The sequence below is a fragment of the Amblyomma mixtum genome, chromosome 8 (genome assembly GCF_055824585.1).
Source record: "Amblyomma mixtum isolate Tamu chromosome 8, ASM5582458v1, whole genome shotgun sequence".
Lineage (NCBI taxonomy): Eukaryota > Metazoa > Arthropoda > Arachnida > Ixodida > Ixodidae > Amblyomma > Amblyomma mixtum.
The window spans coordinates 146,413,450-146,432,404 of record NC_143019.1 but is presented as its reverse complement, the minus strand read 5'-3'; the positions used below and the strand labels follow the sequence as shown (position 1 = coordinate 146,432,404).

At 48.1% G+C, this 18,955-nt stretch overlaps 1 protein-coding gene across 7 annotated transcripts in view; it reads left to right on the top strand.

The window, feature by feature from the left end:
- Nt5a (5' nucleotidase A) overlaps nt 1–18,831 on the top strand; it is a 53,886-nt gene extending 35,055 nt beyond the window's left edge. For all 7 annotated transcript variants that reach the window (XM_089555309.1, XM_089555308.1, XM_089555304.1 and 4 more), the window contains one exon: nt 18,300–18,831. In XM_089555309.1, the coding sequence (XP_089411435.1) occupies nt 18,300–18,782 (483 nt within the window). In that variant the 3' untranslated portion in view covers nt 18,783–18,831. The remainder of the gene's footprint in view (nt 1–18,299) is intronic.
- The last annotated feature ends 124 nt before the right edge of the window (nt 18,832–18,955 follow it).

Below are 18,955 nucleotides of genomic sequence, written 5' to 3'. Positions count from 1 at the left end.
CGCAAATTGGAACATGTTTTTAAATGCTGATAAGTGCTTAGTCCTCCGCATATCCAGGAACAAAACCGTTTTACAACATTCTTATTCTGTAAATGGCACTGCACTTAAGGAATCGCCGTCTGTTCAATACCTCAGAGTTACTATTACACACAATCTGAGTTGGGATTTTCATATTAATACAGTCTGCACCAAAGCCTTTAAATCTCTCTGGTTTATTAGACGCAAGCTTTCAAAAGCCGCCATGCACGTGAAACTAGCAGCCTATAAAGCGTTGGTCCGGCCATGTCTGGAGTATGCCTCGTGTCTATGGGACCCTTATACAAAGAAAAATATTTCCAAATTAGAAAGGGTTCAAAGAACTGCAGCCAGATTCATTTGCAATAAATATAAACGCACTGACAGTGTGACAGAAATGATTGATTATCTTGGTCTCGACGCACTACGAGCGAGGCGTTCCGAATGCAGATTAAAATACTTGTATTTAATATATAACGATATAATAGACATCAACAATCATAATTTCATTGCCCCTCACACACTACGCACAAGCTCGCGTTTTGATAACGGGAAAGTGAATCGTGAATACAGCCCCCTAAACGATACCTTTAAGTATTCATTTTTTCCGAGAATCATACGCGCTTGGAATAAATTACTTAGAAATATTGTCGACAGTCCCAGTGCACAAGAGTTCGTTACAAACCTGAAAATGCTGGGGTGAAGTTGTATTCTTGTATTGTTTCTTGTATTCATGTATTCTTGGATTTGTTTTTTTGTGTCCACTCCTGCTTGGAGTCAGGCGACTCTGCAGTATTTCCAAATAAATAAATAAATAAATAAATTGACCTCGAAAAAAGAGTGCGGGCCGATGTGACAGCAGAATGCTTGCAAAAACCAATACTTTTCCCACAGCACCGTGTCGTACATTGTGAAGATGCAGAACAACCAGCCAGGAGAATGCCTCCTTTCACAGTTTCTAAATCTCTGACTAATGCGCTGGCCCTTGGCTACAAGGTGACAAAAATATTCTTAAATCCACATCCGCAGGGATGGGTGAAATTTCAGTTAGGCTGATTAATGAACTTGGCCCAAGAAGCAAAGAAACGCTGATAAAAGCATTGGAGACAGTCATAACAAGTAAGCAAATTCCACACAGCTGGAGACAGAGTAAAATGAATTTGATTTACAAAGGGAAAGGAGATAAGATGAACATGAAATCCTTCCGACCGACCATGATAGCACCTGTTATGTACAGGCTTGCAATGCAGGTGGTGAAATTAAAAATGCAGTGAGCCGCCGCGGTGGCTCAGCGGTTATGGTGCTCGGCTGCTGACCCGAAAGACGCGGTTTCGATCCCAGCCGCTGCGGTTGAATTTCGATGGAGGCGAAATTCTAGAGGCCCGTGTATTGTGGGATGTCAGCGCATTAAAGAACCCCAGGTGGTCCAAATTTCCGGAGACCTTCACTATGGCGTCTCTCTTGGCCTGAGTCGCTTTGGGACGTTAAACCTCTGTAAACTAAATCTAAAAATGCAGTCATGGGTAGAAGGTAATAGGATACTCGGAGAACTTCAGAATGGGTTCCGAAGGGGAAGGCACTTAGATGATAGCCTGTTCATGCTTACGCAATGCATAGAAATAGCTAAGGCGGAAAACAGACCTCTGTATTCAGCCTTTCTGGACATAAGCGGTGCATACGATGACGTGAACAGGGAACTCCTGTGGAGCATATTGAAAGATGTCGGTATCGGTCATGAGGTAACTGATTTTCTACAGGAAATATACCGAGATAATAAAGTTGAAATTACATGGGAAGGGGTAAGAAGTACCACAACTGTGGGGGTGCACAAAGGATTAAGTCAAGGCTGTCCTCTATCACCGCTGCTGTTCATGCTTGATGTGATGAATATGGAAAGAAGGCTGCAGGGAAGTAATCTAGGTTATAATCGGTCGTACAGATTAGGCGGACTGTCAGTAGAGAGCGAGGAAGATTTGCAAACTCTGGTTAATTGTTGTGGAGATGAAGGAGACGCTCTAGATTTCAGTTTTAGTGCAACTAAGTCAGGTGTGATGACTTTCAACGATACAACCGTATCAGCGGCTGCAGCTGATAAAACATAACAGCACGGGTGCAGGGGAAGGAACGTAGTGCTTTATTGCGCGCTAGTTTTGTAGCCACTACTGGAAAGAAGGGCGGCCTCCTCTGCCAGAGAAGCCGACTGTGTGCGCATGTCCCAGGGCTTCCGGGACGCAATGATTTAGCTACCGATACATCCTCGTTTGTTCGGAAAGAAAAAGAAAGCTCGGTTACAGACAAATATGAATGTTGTATGCCACTCGCACTTGTTGACTTCACTTGCATTGGAAAGTTAAGCCACTTGTACAAAACCTCTCTATCACTACCTCTACCACTAAGCTCTTTGCCACAGGCCTCTTCCATCCTCTTCGTTCTCTTCTCTCTCTCCATCGTGACTCGCAGCTTGCCCGGCTTTCCCTTACCCGTCAGGGTCAGTCCCATCGCCCCTTTTACCACTCCTATTCCCACCCCGGCTCCCAATCTTCGTATCCTCCCCCTCCCGACCAACATGTCCCCCGTCCTGCACGCCGGACGTTGTCATGCGGCCGCACAGCACCATTCCCCTCTCTCTGATATCCAGGGTGTAGCTTACACGGATGCCTCCTTCGTGGCTCCTCGAGGTTCCTGCGGCTACGCCCTGTACCACCCCCACCTCCCCGCTCCTGAAACTCACACCAGCGGGCCGTTTCTACGCCCTCCGGATGCATTGTCCCTCGAGGTCCTCGCCATTGCGCATGCCCTCCAGTCATTTGCCCTCCTTCCCTCTCTTGAAGAGTACACAGTCTATTCAGACTCAGAAGCCGCTATACACCACATACAGAAACGCACCCTAACCCCTTCTCTCCAACAGGAGGTCGAACGAGCGGTCTCCGCTTTGCAGCCTTCCATCGTTTTCCTCCGCTGGGTCCCTGGGCATTCAGGGATTGACGGCAATGAGCTGGCCCATCAGCTCGCCCGCGACACACTTTTCTGGGCACTGTTGATCCCCTGGCCCAAGCTCTCGGAGGACGGTGGGAGACTCACCCTTCGCTGCACCATAAAAGAGGTCTACCTTGAGCTCCGACTAGACCCCCCCCCCCTCATCCATCGCTCACGGTGCCGGAGTGTCGCCTTCTTCGGCACATCCAAGTGAATGCAGTCATCACCCCGTCTCGCCTCTTTCTCTATTGCTATCGATCGGACCCTTCCTGTCCCAACTGCCCCTGTATCTATGCGGACCTGGCCCATTGCCTCTTCTACTGCCCGGCTGCTCAGCAGTCGGGTTCCTTCCCCCCACCCTCTCTATCCATCACCACCTGGCTCGACTGGCTTGGCGCTGAAAGGGGAAGAAGAACAGCGGCTTCTGGTCGCCCAGGCGGTCGACATGCTCGGCCTATAAATTTTGGTCGAATACAGGTCTTGTACTACTACTACTGTTGTATGTGAGGTGCCGAGGGGGTGCTGTTTGTCTTGTTGACATCCTCAGCGATGGCGCTGGCGAGGCAGTACGCGGGGGATCCTGCGTTGGAGGCACTGTGCTGAGCTGTGGCACGGTAGTACGCGAATGCGGTGGATCAGTGTGGGCTGAGGTTGCCGAATGGTTCGAGCTGTTTGCGTCGTCGACGAAGACCCTTTCAAAGAATTTGCAGGTCGACAGCAGATGCCGCCGGTTGTGTTGCAGAATGCTTCCGTCTTTGGTGAGGACGTAGTACGACCTGGGAAGCATGGACTGACGCAAGGCTTGAGCTTTCGGCGACCACGTGCTCTTCCTCACCCGAAAGACGTCACCTTTCTGCAGTGGAGCCAACGGCTGCTTGAGGCTTTCAGTCTGGCGATGCTTGTGCACCTGGTAGTAGGCACCACAGCGCAAGTCGGACACAGGACACTTTTGTTGGTTTTTTTTGGGTCAAACATTGACAGGAGTGGTTGTTCGCTCATGCTATGGCATAGCAGTTTCCATTCACTCGCATGGTTATCTGTCCATTCGAAAACTGCGTCTTGTCTGATTAGGCTTCTGAGGAGAGTCGTTCTTTGTGCCAGCGTGGGTAAAAATTTTCCAAAGTAGTTTACGACCCCGAGCATTCGCAGAACTCCCGATTTGTCAGAGGGGGCGGGCATTTCCAACATACTTTTCACTAGTGAAGGGCTTGGTTTTATGCCTTCTGCACTTATAACGTCGCCTAAGAACTCAATTTCTTGAACGCCAGCTGTGCACTTCTCACGACTAAACGTGAGACCGGCTTACTCAGGTGCTGGCAACACTGATCGCAGGCGGTTGTCATGCTCGTGCCGGGAGGTGCCCCAGACTACCATGTCGTCGATGTACACTTTCACACTGGGAAGCGAATCAAAACTTTCATTCAGTGTTTTCTGAAACACTTCCGATGCCGACAAAATGCCGAATGGCATCCGCAAAAAACGATATCGACCAAACGGTGTTGCAAAAGTACAAATCCCCGAGGTTTCTTCGTGCAATGGGATCTGATGGAACCCCGAGCTTGCGTCAAGTCTGGAGAACACTGTTGCGCCCGCTAGCTCGGATTCTATCTCTTCTCGCCTTGGCCTTTCGTAGTGTTCTCACTTAATGCATTCGTTTATCTTTCTAAGGTGCATGCACACTCGGATATTGCCATCTTTTTTGCGAAGGATGACGAGGGGAACTCACCCAGTCTGTGGCTTCTGTGACCTTGGTGAGGATCCCAGCCTTCTCCATGCGTTCAAGTTCTAGCCGAAGCGGCTCTTGCAGAGCCAGAGGTGCCCGTCTCGCTGTCTGGACAGCAGGTGGGGCGCCTTCACACAGGGCCAGGCGGTTGTGACACAGCCTGTGCCGCTCACGAATGACTTTATCAGAACTGCTCACTGTTACGTTGTGAACTTTCCTTGGCAGAAGCCCCAGTTCTTCGCATCCTTTGAGACCGAGGATTGCTTGATTTCCTTTGCGTACTACGAAAAAGTTGCAAACGCTCTTTCGGTTATTCAGCTCCACTTGAGTTCTGGGAACACCCAAATGTTTGATAACGCCGCCACCATACGACCTCAGGATCACACTGCTCACCCTTAATGATGGCTTGGGGTTCATCTTCCTGTGGAGACCGAAGGGCAAAAGGTTGGCTTGGGATCCCGTGTCCACTTTCAACTTCACCAGCATACTGGTCATACATACTTCAATGGTCCATTCAAGACACGGGTTCAATCCCAGCTGCAGCGGCTGAATTTCGATGGATGCAAAATTCTAGAGGCCCGTGTACTGTGCGATGGGAGTGCACGCCAAAAAACCCCAGGTGGTCAAAATTTCCGTAGCCCTCCACTACGGCGCCCCTCATAGCCTGAGTCGCTTTGGGACGTTAAACCCCAATAAACCAAACCAATGAATGGTCCATTCACATTGTCTGCTGGCCGACACGTCGAGTACGTTAGTCTTGTTGGGATTCTTGCAGTGCGTCCACCTGGTTATTTGCCTTGCAGCAAACTGCGAAATAGTTCCTTTCTCACCTGTGTCCTTGTTTGTGTGTACAAGAAACAAACTTAGGTCCCCAACACACAAACATACTCAAGAAACGCAAAGTTTTCTGCCGCGACCAAGAGAGGGCAAGCCGGCTCTCAGGGGGCATTGCCATCATAGTAAAAAATGACATCCCAGCTTGTGAGCTTAGACTAAAAACTAGATGTGAAGCTGTAGCGGCCACACTGCTCACACACAAAACAATATATCTTGATCCTCACTCATCAGTAACAGTACAAGAACTAGAAGATCTTTTAGAGCAGCTACCAGAGCCTTATCTGGTAGTTGGTGATTTTAATGCACATTCATCCTTCTCTGGGCATGAAAAAACGCGCAGGCGAGGTCAGATTATAGAGGATTTTATTTTGAGCAATAATATTTGTCTTTTAAATTCTGGTAAAACCACGTACTGCTCCCCGTACACAGGGAAAATGAGCTGTCTAGATTTGTCTTTTGCCTCTCCTTCTGTTTTTAGCGATTTTAAATGGGATGTTGTTGACTATGGCAGTGATCACCTCCCCATAATAATCAGTTTAATATCCACACCACAAGTCATCCCAACACAACCGCGATGTTGGAAGCTTCCTTTAGCCAACTGGCAACTTTTTAGAGCAGAAGCCACATTAGAGAAAATAGTTTTGGAAAACCTTGTCATCAATGAGATCAATGAAAAATTCACGAATTGTATCTTAGCTGCCGCACATTTGCTATTCCTCAAACTTCTGGAATAGTAAAACAAAATCACAAATACTGGTACACAGAAAAATGTAAAGATGCAAAAAAGAATTAAAACACAGCCTGGGGCATTTTTCAGAGATATGCAACTCATGAGAATTTCATGAACTTTAGAAAGCAAGAGCAAAAGCTCGGCATATCCGTCGTAGTGCCAAGAAAGTATCACGGCAGAGTTATGTATCATCCATAAACTGTCAAATCACATAAAAAAAATTGTGGGAGCGGGTAAGAAAATTGAATGGCAGCTTCTCACCATTCACAGTTCCACTTTTGACACGATCTTGTACGCAAACAAATATAAAGAAACAGGCAGACATATTGGGGGAGCACTTCACTGCAGTTTCTAGTTCATCACATTGTACACAGTCATTTCTAAAGCACGAAATTATAGCTGGAAAGCAAAGACTCCCAACAAGTGGAGGTACTAGTCAACAATACAATAGATTAATCACCCTCCAGGAAATAAATACAGTACTGTCTGCTGGAAAGAAAACTGCTCCCGGGCCCAGATGAAATACACTATGCAATGCTAGCCCATCTCTCCAAACCTGCCGTGGAGGCACTTTTAAGTTTTTCTAACAAGGTTTGGGCACCAGGGAGAATACCCGAAGCCTGGAAAAAAGCTATTATTGTGCCGTTTCTTAAACCTGGTAAACCCCCACCCTCCCCTAGCAGTCATAGACCCCTTACCAGTTGCCTCGCCAAATCCTTTGAAAGTGTCCTTAATATGAGATTAAACTTCAATCCTGTGAGCTTCTCGGCAGCCATCAGTGTGGTTTTAAAAAGGGATGCTGCACTGCAGATCACCCGGTCCGCCTTCAGAACACTGTCCGAGTAGCAGCAGTGGCTTGGCGTCTTCTTTGGTTCGGAGAGGGGGCACGGCCTGGAGGTTCTTCAGGGCTTGGCTGGGCGTGGCATCCACAGCGGGGTGTTGAGCTGCCTTTCTGTCTAAACCGCTCACTGCATGTTCAAAGAAATTCATCCAAGGGAATGGGGTACCTCAGGGGTGTATATCAAGCACTCTTTGTTGTAAATAATGGGCTCACTAAGTGAAATAATCCCAAGGTCCGTTATGTATTCAGTGTATGTAGACGACCTCCAGATTAGCTTGCACATCCTCAAACCTATCAACATGTAAAGACAGATACAGTTAACAATGAACTGGCAACATGGGCAGACAGAAATGGTTTCCTGTCTTCTCCACAGAAATTATAGTGGCCATTTTTTTCTCATTCAAACGAGGTTTACAGGCAGGTCCTACCCGACACCTGAACGAAATAGTTACCCGCAAAAAATGAACACAAATTTCTAGACATAACATTTGACAGAAAACTGCCTCGCATAAACGCATTGAAGAAGAAATCCTCTCAATCCCTGTACATACTCAAAGTGCTCTCGTGGAAACACTGGGGGGGGGGTCGATAGGACATGTCTCTTACAAATTTGCCGTTCTGTAGTGCGCTCTTCTCTGGATTATGGTTGTGTAATAGATGGGTCAGCGAGGCCATCATACCTGAAATGACTGGACCCAGTGCATAATTTATTTGAGTTGGTTCTTGGGCTGGCTGGTATTCTTGATTTACACCCACAGTTTTTCGAGCGCAACGGCCTCGGAAAAGAAGCAGGAAGAGAAGAAGGAAGTGTTCGTCCTTCTTCCCTTCCTGCCTCTTTTCCGAGGCCAGTGCGCTGAAAAACTGTGGGCTGAAAACATAGTTTGTGTCTTTCCACTGGTGCATACAGGGTGTCGCTCATAAACAGTCTGTATGTAGAAACCACTGAACCATCATTTACCAGCAGAAGAACTATGCTCACCTGTTCATACATTTTAAAAATCCGTTCACTACCTAAACACATCTGTCACCAAATAGGCACAGAATGCCCATCAAGAACACTATTTAACAACAAACTGCAGACTACTAGGCCACTGCTCTTGCGTTTTGAAGAGATGTGTGAAAACCTCGGTGTGCTACACACATTACGTGGCAGTGCTCCAAGACGAGATCCATTACCTCCTTGGTACAATATTCCTTCGATCTGCGATTTCACTCTTACAAAGTTCCATAAAAACCAACCCCACAGCAGCACATAATACAAGAATTTCTGTCACTCGAGGAAAAATGCAGTACTCTCACACCTTTTTATACAGATGGCTCAAAAACAGATGTTTACATTGGAAGTGCAGTGGTACAAGGGAATTGCAGTGAAATAGTAAGGCTTCCATGGTGTGCATCAACCTTCACTGCCGAATGTTATGCTGACTGTGGAGCCACTCAACAAATAGTAAATGAAAACCTCACAAACAGTACTATTTACACAGACTCACTAAGTTTACTTACTGCTCTTCATTCTACAAATGCAATCACTCCTATACTTGGTGGCATCATACTTAACATAGTAACAGCCGCGAGCCAAGGACAAATTGCTAAACTCGGCTGGGTACCGAGTCATATCGGAATTAAAGGCAATGAGGGAGTAGACTTCTGCCTTGCTGAAGCTCACTGCTGGCAAATAAAAGAAATAAATATTCCCTTTAAAGATTGCATGAACTTAGTACATCGTAAAGTAAGGAAAAAAATGGCAGTCCGCTTGGAACAATAAAGCTAATTACAAACTATGGTGGATGGAAGTCTTGCATCCACCAGGAACGTTTCAAAGAAGTCACTATCTGCTCTCTGCGTATAGGACACACACACCTCACACATTATTTCCTACTAACAAAGCAAGACAAGCCCCAATGTGAATTATGCGAAAGTGAGCTAACAGTAAACGATGTTTTACTGTCATGCAGAAAACTAGAAAGACTGAGGAAAAAACATTTTGCAGTTTTTTGTCAAGAAAACATACCATTTCGTCCAGGTTTGCTCTTAGGTGAAGATGCACTTGTTGACATTTCACAGGTTTTTAAGTTTTTAAAGAGGACATGTATTTTAAACAAATTGTAGGTTTAATAAAATATGTCCAATTTATTACAACAAGGAGACTCTTTTTACCCATGCCTCAGCCTCTCTCGTTCCTGAGAAGAAAGCTGAGGTTTCTTTTTTTTTCGATTGGTTGGGAGCTTCGACATCCTTGCCCAGCCAAGGATGGTTTCAGAGGTTTCCCAACTTTTTTAAAGCTTTTACTACTGACCATTTTTAAAATGTCTTTTGTTTGGCATCATTAGGTAGCATAGTTAACGTTTAGGCTCTCTACACCACCGACCGCATTTTACTTTTCTGTAAAAATCTGCTGAAAACTTTTTCTACACCTTGTGCTTGGCGCATGATGGCCTTAGCTGCCTATGTGTCATTAAACCCAACACAACACGAGAACCCGCACCGGGTCCGTCAGCAGCGGTTAGCCCTCACAAGTTGATCCCGCCTTCCGACGACCGCAGGGATGACTTAGATGCCTACCTCAAACGTTTTGAGCGTATCGCAGAAGGGCACAGCTGGCCTAAGGAAAAATGGGCTACAGCACTCAGTATGTCTTTGACTGGGGAGGCTCTCTGTGTGTTCGGTCAGCTATCTCCAGCAGATTGAGTGGATTACGATAAGGCAAAGCTAGCCCTGCTCCAACATTTTCAGTTCACAGCAGAAGGTTATCACGAAAGGTTTAGTGAAATTACGCTGCATGATAAAGAAACAGGCAAGCAATACGCAGCACCACACTTGCTCAGTCTTTTTGATCGATGGGTCGAGATGTCGGGAACAGCCACGACGCACAATGATTTATGGGCCTTGGTGGTGGCCGAACGGTTCACGAGGAACTTCCATAGTCATCTGGCGATTTTCCTTCGAGAAAGACAATGCAAGACGCTGGAAAAAATGATTGAGACCGCAGACAACTTTCTAGAGGCCCAGCGGCAAAGAAACTTGTTTTCGTTCAAAGAATCGTTCGAGGAGGGCATCCTGAAAGAGAAGGAAGGATGCTCCATCAAGTAGACAGTGAGTGAGGTGCCTCATCTGTAATCGTCTAGGACATAAGGCTGCCGACTGTCGCTCAAAGCCAAAACAGCTTTATTGCGTTTATTGCCGGAAAACAGGACATCAAGTAAGTTCTTGCTCAAGTCTTTCTTGGGATGGCTTTGCGCACACGAACAAACATACACAGGAAGAGGCAGAAGACAGAAAGAGCGCGAACTATCAACTAGATTTATTGCTTCCGTAACAGAATATGTATGCTGCGTATATGTTCTGTTGCGAAAGCAATAAATCTAGTTGATAGTTTGCGCTCTTTCTGTCTTCTGCCTCTTCCTGTGTATGTTTGTTCGTGTGCGCGACACCATCCCAAGAAAGCTATGCATCAACTCGCCCAGCAAGAAGTTCTTCTACATTTCTTGCTCAGGAAAGCACAAAAACCAGAAGCAGTCGTCCTGTTGTGTCCAGCCAAAGAATGTCCACAACAGCAGGTAGGTTTGAACCAGCTGAGGATAAGGTGGTGGTCGGACTTGTCCGGAAAAATCCAGCAGACGCACAACACATGGCTGTCCTAGAGGGAGAGCTCCGAGGCCCACCCGCACGCGTTCTATGGGACACGGGGAGCAATACGGTGGTTGTGCGGAGGGCCCGGGTTCCTGGCTCAGCTCTCACCGGCTCGAGTTCTTTGGTATTCCTCGTTGATGGCAGTAGCCTGGAAGTTCCCAAGTTCCCAATATCGCTTCTAATTATTTCACCGACATGGAGACACCATTTTACGATGTAATAATTGGAAATGTACCAGAGGCCCATGAGCCGTTAAATCCAGATATTAATTGGAAGAAATCAAAGCAACTGCTAAATTGCATCTTGGCATAGTCAATGACGAGGTTGCCTGCTAAAATGGCGAGGGCCTAAAAGTGGTGTTAACTGGAAAGGAAGCTTGCGGGCAAAGTAGGGAAAATACTGTTTTAAGCGTCGGTCCCCTGCAGTTCACCAAGGAGGAGTTAGAAAAAGAGCAAAGAGAGGATGGTTCATTGAAGGCGTGTTGGCTGAAAATAGGAAAGACGTTCCTTGGCAAGCACGGCAGTTTGCACTCGTATTCTGTCGAAAAGGGTTTGCTGTACCGCCTCTATCATCTTGCCTGCGGTAGAGAGGTTCGACAGGTGGTACTTCCAAAGTCTTGCAGATCGCAGGTGTTGAGCGTTGCCCACGAAAGCCCGTTGGTGGGGCATCAGGGCATTAAGAAGACTACAGATAGAGTTCTGGAAGAATTCTACTGGCCAGGAGTGCAGGAGGAGATTAAAAGGTATGTCAGGTCGTGCGACACCTGCCAAAGGACACACCTGAAAGGCAAAGTAGGGAAATCTCTGTTGGGACGCATGCCTCTTATCGACACTCCATCTGATTGTGTCACTGTCGATATTATCGGCCCGCTGTCGCCCGCATCAGTGAGAGGGAATAGATACATTCTCACTTTGATCTATTTTGCCACGCGGTATCCTGACACCGTGGCTCTGCAAAAGATAGGTTCAGCAACCGTGGCAGAAGGTTTCGTGGAGATGTTTTCATGGATAGGTTTTGCGAGAGAGATCTTTGTGACCAGGACTCCTGTTTCACTTTGGAAATGATGAGAGAGCTCAGTGATTTCTTGGTGGTGAAACACCTCAGCACGACTCCTTACCATCCAATGTGCAATGGGGTGGTGGAGAAATTTAACGGCACACTCAAGCAGATGCTGTGGAAGCTCAGTCAGGAGCATCCCAAAACATGGGATCGTTATATCGCTCCGCTTCTGTTCGCACACAGAGAGGTGCCGCAATTTTTGGACAACACGTGCGAGGAGTCCTCCGAGAGCTCTGGGCAAGGGAAGTGCTGGGAGAAGACGACATATGGGCATGTTCTTGATCTAAGAGAACGTCTCGAGCAGGCTGTGCGAGTGGTACATCACGTGCTCAAGTCTCAGAAGTGATATTATGACAGGAGCAGCAAGAAGCGGCACTTAAGGATTGGGGATCGAGTCCACATTCTTTTGCCGAGTAGCCACAATAAACTCCTAATGCAGTGGAAGGGTCCCTTTGTGGTTTCTGGCAAAAAGAATGGTGTGGATTATTAGATTGATTTCGGCCACACTAAGAAGCTATTCCACATTAATATGCTCAAACGGTACCCAAGAGACCGTGCAGGCGTCATCTTTCGTAATCAAAGAAGGTGACTCAGAAGAACAACTGCCTACCCTTAGCATGGACCACGGCAAAGGAATTGAGGCCGTCCACCAGGCTCGATGGTGACAAACAGCAGGCGGTTCAGAGCTTGACACGTATGCAGACATTTTTTCGGAGATTCCCGGGTAGACCAATCTAGTGGAGTGTCAACTCAAGCTCTTGAGTTCTGAACTCGTGAATACTACGCGATGCCTGTTGCCTTTTGCCATGGAGGACGGGGTCGAAAAGAAGATAGACGAGATGATCAAATTAGGGGTCATTGAACGTTCAACATCTCCATACAGTTCCCTGCTCTTTCTGCTTAAAAAGAAAGACAACACCTATCGGACTTGCATCAACTTTCGACGCATCAATGATATTCTTGTGTCTGATGCAGAGGCCATTCCAAGAAAAAACGAAATATTTACAGAGGTTGGAACCAAGGGGTAGTTTTCGAAATTTGACCTTGCTAAAGGCTACTTGCAAGTACCCTTGGAGGAAGCTGCGAGACCAAAAACAGCGTTTTCTACCCAATCCGGGCACTATCAGTTCGTCTATATGCCCTTCAGCATTAAGACAGCATCGGCTAACTTTATGTGCCTGATGTGCATTGTGTTACAGGGCATAGACAATGTCGTTCATTACATCGGCGATGTTCTTGTAGTGGCATCCACCTGGGAAGAACGTCTTTGGACTTTAAAGGGGCTATTTAGCAGGGTGTGTGAGGCCAGCCTCACGATCAAACCGCAGAAAAGTGAAAGCGGAGTCACTAACATCGCTTTTCTTGGACATCAGCTGGGAGAAGGGACAATCCGACTGATGGAAACACTGGCAGAAAAGCTTGGGAACGTGCCGCTTCCAAAGACCAAGAAGCAAATACGTTCCTTTTTAGGGCTCGCCGGATACTACAGCGATTTCATCCCTGGCTATGCACACAACGTCCAACCGCTCGTGGAGATGACACACAAAAATGAGTGCAACCTTGTCTCTTGGACACCACAGCGACAAGCTGCTTTTGACGAGCTCAAAAACGCAATAACTTTCAGGCCCGTGTTAAGAGCTCCAGTTCTCAGTAAGCAGTTTGTGCCGCGCAGAGATGCTTCTGAGGTCAGCATAGGCGCTGTTCTCTTGCAGGAGCATGATGGAGTCCTCCACCCAGTATCACATGCGAGTCGACAGCTGTTACCTCGCGAATCTCACTACTCAGTGATTGAACGCGAGTGTTTGGCGATAGTCTGTGCGGCTGAGAAATTCCACATATTCTTGTGCGGGGCGTTCTTCATCATTCAGACTGAGCACCAACCTGTAACGAGTTGGTGGACCGAGCAATGCCGAGAGGCGGACCGGCTCGGCGGTCGCCGTCAACGGCTAGGCTCGAAGAAACGGACGATGATGCACGCGCTCCACTGCGCAACGAACAACTGCTCCTAGAGCTGTGTCCTTTTTATTGCCTTGCTGCCTCGCAAGTTCTAAACCGTCGGCACCGGGTGGCGCCACAACACAAACATGAAAACGAAACTGTAACAGTCCTCCCCCATTAGTTTGTTCAAGAAGAGAAGAACATTATGGAGAGTAGCGCTGCACTGGCTTGCGGCTTCTCGTGCTTCTTTGCAACTGAGGCGTGCTGCACGCTGACTTGGGAGAGTTCATAGCAGTCTCTTCTGTACCACCAGTCACGTTCACAGTTGTCTCTTCTGTGCCACTAGTAGCACTCACGGTGAGGTCAGAGTTCACAGAAACAGCCAAGCTGGTGTCACACTCTGTTGATGGGTGGCTGGAAACGCCCTGTGTTCCAGTAGGTCCAGGCCTCCATAGTTCAGTGGTTGGCTCAACGATTTCTTCTACTTGAGGACGTAGGTGGTCGCCGTGCCTATGCCAGAGAGTACCGTCACTGAGACAGACTGTAGCTGCTGACTGACCTGTGATGCTCGTGACACGTGCGGGTACCCACGGTGGTCCTCGACGAAAGTTCTTTGCGTTGTCTCCCACATTGCGTTGTCTCCCACATTCGGCAATGGAGAAGAACGGACACCCTTTATCGGCCTGTAGTTTCTGCTTCAACTGTCTCAGCAGCACTGAAGTGTGTAGATTTGGGCGAAGAACATCCAAAGGTGTCTTGAACATCCTTCCCATGAGCATTTCACACGGTGCTGTGCCTGTGACTTCATGTGGCGTGGTTCTGTAATGAAATAAGAACCGCGAAATCTGGGTTTGGAAAGATCCAGATCCACTCTTCTTGATCTTGTTCTTGACAGTCTGTACGACGCGCTCTGCCGCACCATTCGAAGCTGGATGGTAGGGAGGCACAAGCATGCGACGTATTCCATTACGTGCCAAGAATTCCAAGTACTGTTCACTTGCAAAGGCAGGCCCATTGTCGGAAACTATGAGATCCGGCAGTCCATGCTGCGCAAATGTTGTTCGCAAAGCATTGATAACAGCATCCGCTGATGTTGACCCACTTTGAATAGGCGTCAACAATGACCAGGAATGTATGACCCATGAATGGGCCCCCAAAGTCAACCTGAAGCCTTGACCAGGGCCTCTGTGGAAACGGCCATGGCGTGCGCTGGATGCGTTGCGGTGCACGCAGGTAAGCTTGGCAGGTTTCACAGCTCTTTACACTCTTAGTGATGTCTCCATCAATTCCCGGCCACCAGATGTGGCTTCTGGCAATTGTCTTGCTTTTCTCAATACCAGGATGCCCTGCATGAAGTATCATTAGGATTTTGGCTTGCAAAGATTTTGGGATAACAACTCGGGAACCCCACAGCAAGCAACCTTCGTGGAGGCAGAGTTCGCTGCTCCTTGCTGTGAATGAATTTCCTTCTGGTCCTGCTGGAAGTTTTTCCCCTCGCAGGACAGCAAGAGCTACATGGCTCAGGAATGGATCCTTTTTTGTAGCTTGTGCCACAATGGCAGGTGACAACAGTCCTGGGTATGCTTGTTCAAGCATGAACATTTCAGCAGGTGCAGGTAGATCCACGTTGTTTGCAGGCAACGGTAACCTACTGAGAGCATCCGCATGACCCAAGTCCAGACCAGGCTTGTACACAAGCTTGTGATTGTATGCAGAAAGTTTCAATGCCCATCTGACTAGTCGTGGTGATGCTTGCACTGGAATGGGTTTGTCATCATTCAGTAATCCTAGTAGAGGCTTGTGATCCGTATAAGCAGTGAAAGGATTGCCCCACAAGTACTGGTGGAACTTTTCCACACCAAATACAAAGGCTAATGCCTCTTTGTCGAGTTGGCTGTAGTTTTGCTCTGCACGAGACAAACATCTGGAGGCAAAAGCAATGGGCAGTTCTCGACCATCAGATTCTCGGTGTGCCGAAACTGCGCCGATCCCATACGGTGAGGCATCGCAGCTGAGACACAGTGGCTTCCCTGGGTCGAAATGTACTAGGACTGGGGCGGATGTTATTAACTGCTTCACTGCATTGAATGCATTTTCTTGCTCTTTTCCCCACACCCATTTCTTCTCGTTCATGAGAAGTAAATGCAAAGGGCGGAGGTTGGAGGTTTAACAAAAGCAAAACACTTGAACAGCAGGGTACTGCTTTGGAGCTTGACATTACAAGACTGTACCTTTTGTGTAGAGTACATCAAGGGCTCCGAAAACGTAGGTGCTGACTGCATGAGTCATTTGTGAGTTACTGGAGGGTGATGCCCAGTGCACAGTACTACTATCCGGTGTTTGTAACCTGTGTTGGTTTATTGGTTTATTGGGGTTTAACGTCCCAAAGCGACTCAGGCTATGACGGACGCTGTAACGAAGGGCTCCAGAAATTTCGACCACCTGGGGTTCTTTAACATACACTGACATCGCACAGCACACGGGCCTCTAGAATTTCGCCGCCATCGAAATTCGGCTGCCGTGGCCGGGATCGAACCCGCGTCTTTCGGGTCAACAGCCGAGCGCCGTAACCACTGAGCCACCGCGGCGGGGCGTAAGCTGTGTAAATGCAGTGTGGTAGTGTTTGTGGGTTGTTTCTCTCTTCTTCCTTCGTTCTCCGGTTATGGAGTGTTCAGTGTGTACATATTCACCTTTGTGGTACAGACCTGTTTAAAGTTTGTGTCTGATGTTTTGAATGGTTTTTGTTTTGCCTTTTGCCAGATGTATAATGTTTATGTTCCCTGTGTGCGCGTTTCCATGTGCCTCCATATGTGACTGTGTGAAGCAACTTTGGTGACATCTAACTTGTCGATTTACCGCATGAACATAAGTGTTGTGTGCACCAACGGCAGTTTTTTCTAAGTGAAAAAACTTTTCTGAAGGGGATGTGCACACGGAATCGTCGGGGCATTTTTGAACGCAGTGCGTCGGACAGCGGAGTGCCATGCATGCGAGCTCCGCTTTGCTCTTGTGCATGTGCGAATTGTGCGTGTGAGGCGGGCACGAGGAGCGGAGAGCTGATGTGCCAGTAAACCGAGGTGTGAATGAAGACACCGCAGCGGAAGTCTGGTCATTCAAGCGTGGAGGTGGCAGCCGTTGGACATTGGGTCTGTGCTGCCAGAGACTTCCCTTGGATCACCTACGCAGGCCTACTGCGTCCCTTTCAAGTTCGGAAGTGGCAGCCAATGGATTGAAGGTCCGTGCTGCCGAGGCTTCCGTGGATGGGCTGCATAAGTCCACGGTGTTTTGGGACGCCGTCGACGGGGCCTGGCTACGGTTTTTCTGCTGCAGCTGCCCAGTTCTTGGGGGCGGCTGACAGGAGTTCATCAGCATCTCCCGTGTCCATCTCTGTTCCTCACCTCCTGGCTGTCTACCACCACTTCCTTCGATGCAATGCCAGCAACGCATCGCAAGTCGCCAACCCGCGTCCTTGCTGCCTGCAAGGCATTCCCGCTCCACCTGGGACGCTGTGTATCTGGTGGACTCTTTTACCTGTAGCGTGTCGAGTGTGTGCTTTTCTTGGTGTTTTCGTTTTTTTTTGGCTCCTTTCCTTTAAAGCATCAAGACGATTCATTTTGTTTTGTTTGATTCATTTGTTTTCTTCTTCAAACCTGCACGCATTAGCGTTCCCCTTCGCCAATCGGGGACGCGTCACTCTTTTCGTGACACACACACCAAGAATGCAGCAAGAGAAAAGAAATGCTGGTAGACACACCTTTCCCAAAAATGTGGAGAGAAAGGCCAGACATCAGGCAAGGTTGGGGGGGGGGGGGGGGGGGGGGCCTTCATTCTAAAGAAATACCCGGGAGCTTCCTTTGCTGAGTTCTCATACCTGTCCTGTCTAGGGCGCATGTACGGGGGGATGACACTGACAAAATGCTTGGCTGCCCCGGCAAAGCAACAGTTACATGCAAGGTTGCGCAGTGTGTGTGCTAGGCGTGGTTCAGATTGGTAGCACCCAATGCCTGGACTGAGTGAGTGAGATGAGCGGCTGAAACACGTGTTCGTCTCATAATTTTATTTTGAATTTTCTAAGTGGGACAACTTTTGTTTCCTTGCTCAGATTTCAATAATTCTTTTTGCACCAGTCTTTGGAATGCCTGATGAGTCCATTTAATCAAGTTAATCGGCACTGAAGAAAACATCGTGGTGCTCCTTTAAGGACGACCTGCCTTTGCATTACATGCCCTGTTCAAGCCGTGTTTTCCTCTCGATTTGAATAGGATGTCATTAACCAGTGTCCGATCGCTGACCCACTCTGCCCTCTTCCTGTCTCTTGAGGTTCTGCCTATCAAAATAGCAGAGGGCACTGTATGTGACTGCTGTCTCTCTTTTATGTTGAAAACTGTGTAGATCGTTGCATCTAAATGTGGCTGTGGTGAACATTTCTTTACTGGCAGCATGTATGCATTCAGTCACTGTCGGATCAGCTGGCAGGCTAAGAGTACATTATCATTTTTACATATTCGAGTTAATCTTTTTATTGGATTGGTATCACATGCTTTCTGCAGGCCTTGAACGATGATGGTTCGCTGGGAGCACTTAGCCAGGATGATCAGCAGCTGAAACCCGGTGTGCTGTATTGCGGCGGCAACTGGACAGCCCTGTGTGAACACTGGCTGGGTTCTGGGCGAGCACTGTACATTGGTGATTCCCTGGTGGATGACACGGTTGCTGCCCGGGGCTGCTGCGACAGCGTCACTGTCATCGAGGAACTGGCGGCTGAGGCGGCCACTGGGGAGGGGCCGCCACTGGAGGGGGCCGAGTACCTGCTGTCCGAGGCGTGGGGTTCCCTGTTTGCCTCGCCACAGGGTCCCAGCTATGTGACCAGGGCCCTGTGTGGAGCTGCCAAGCTGGCCATCTCGGACGTGTCACAGCTCACCAGGCTGCCACGGAATGCCAGGATTTCGGCCTTTGATGGCCAAGTGAGCACTTGCGGCTTCTATCCAAGCCCTCCAGCGTCACTGGTTGCCTGCTTCAGAAATTGCCGATGAATGTTAATATGCCTCTAGATCTGCAATAATAAACAAGACTCTCACTGTTTCTGCACTGTCTTGAAATGTGTTTAGCGTCATGCTGGTGCAGTCAGGTGGCGAGAGAAGAAGCGTGCTCTATTATCAGTGTGAACTCTGGAGCACACTGACCAAACGGACCTTTCCGATTATTA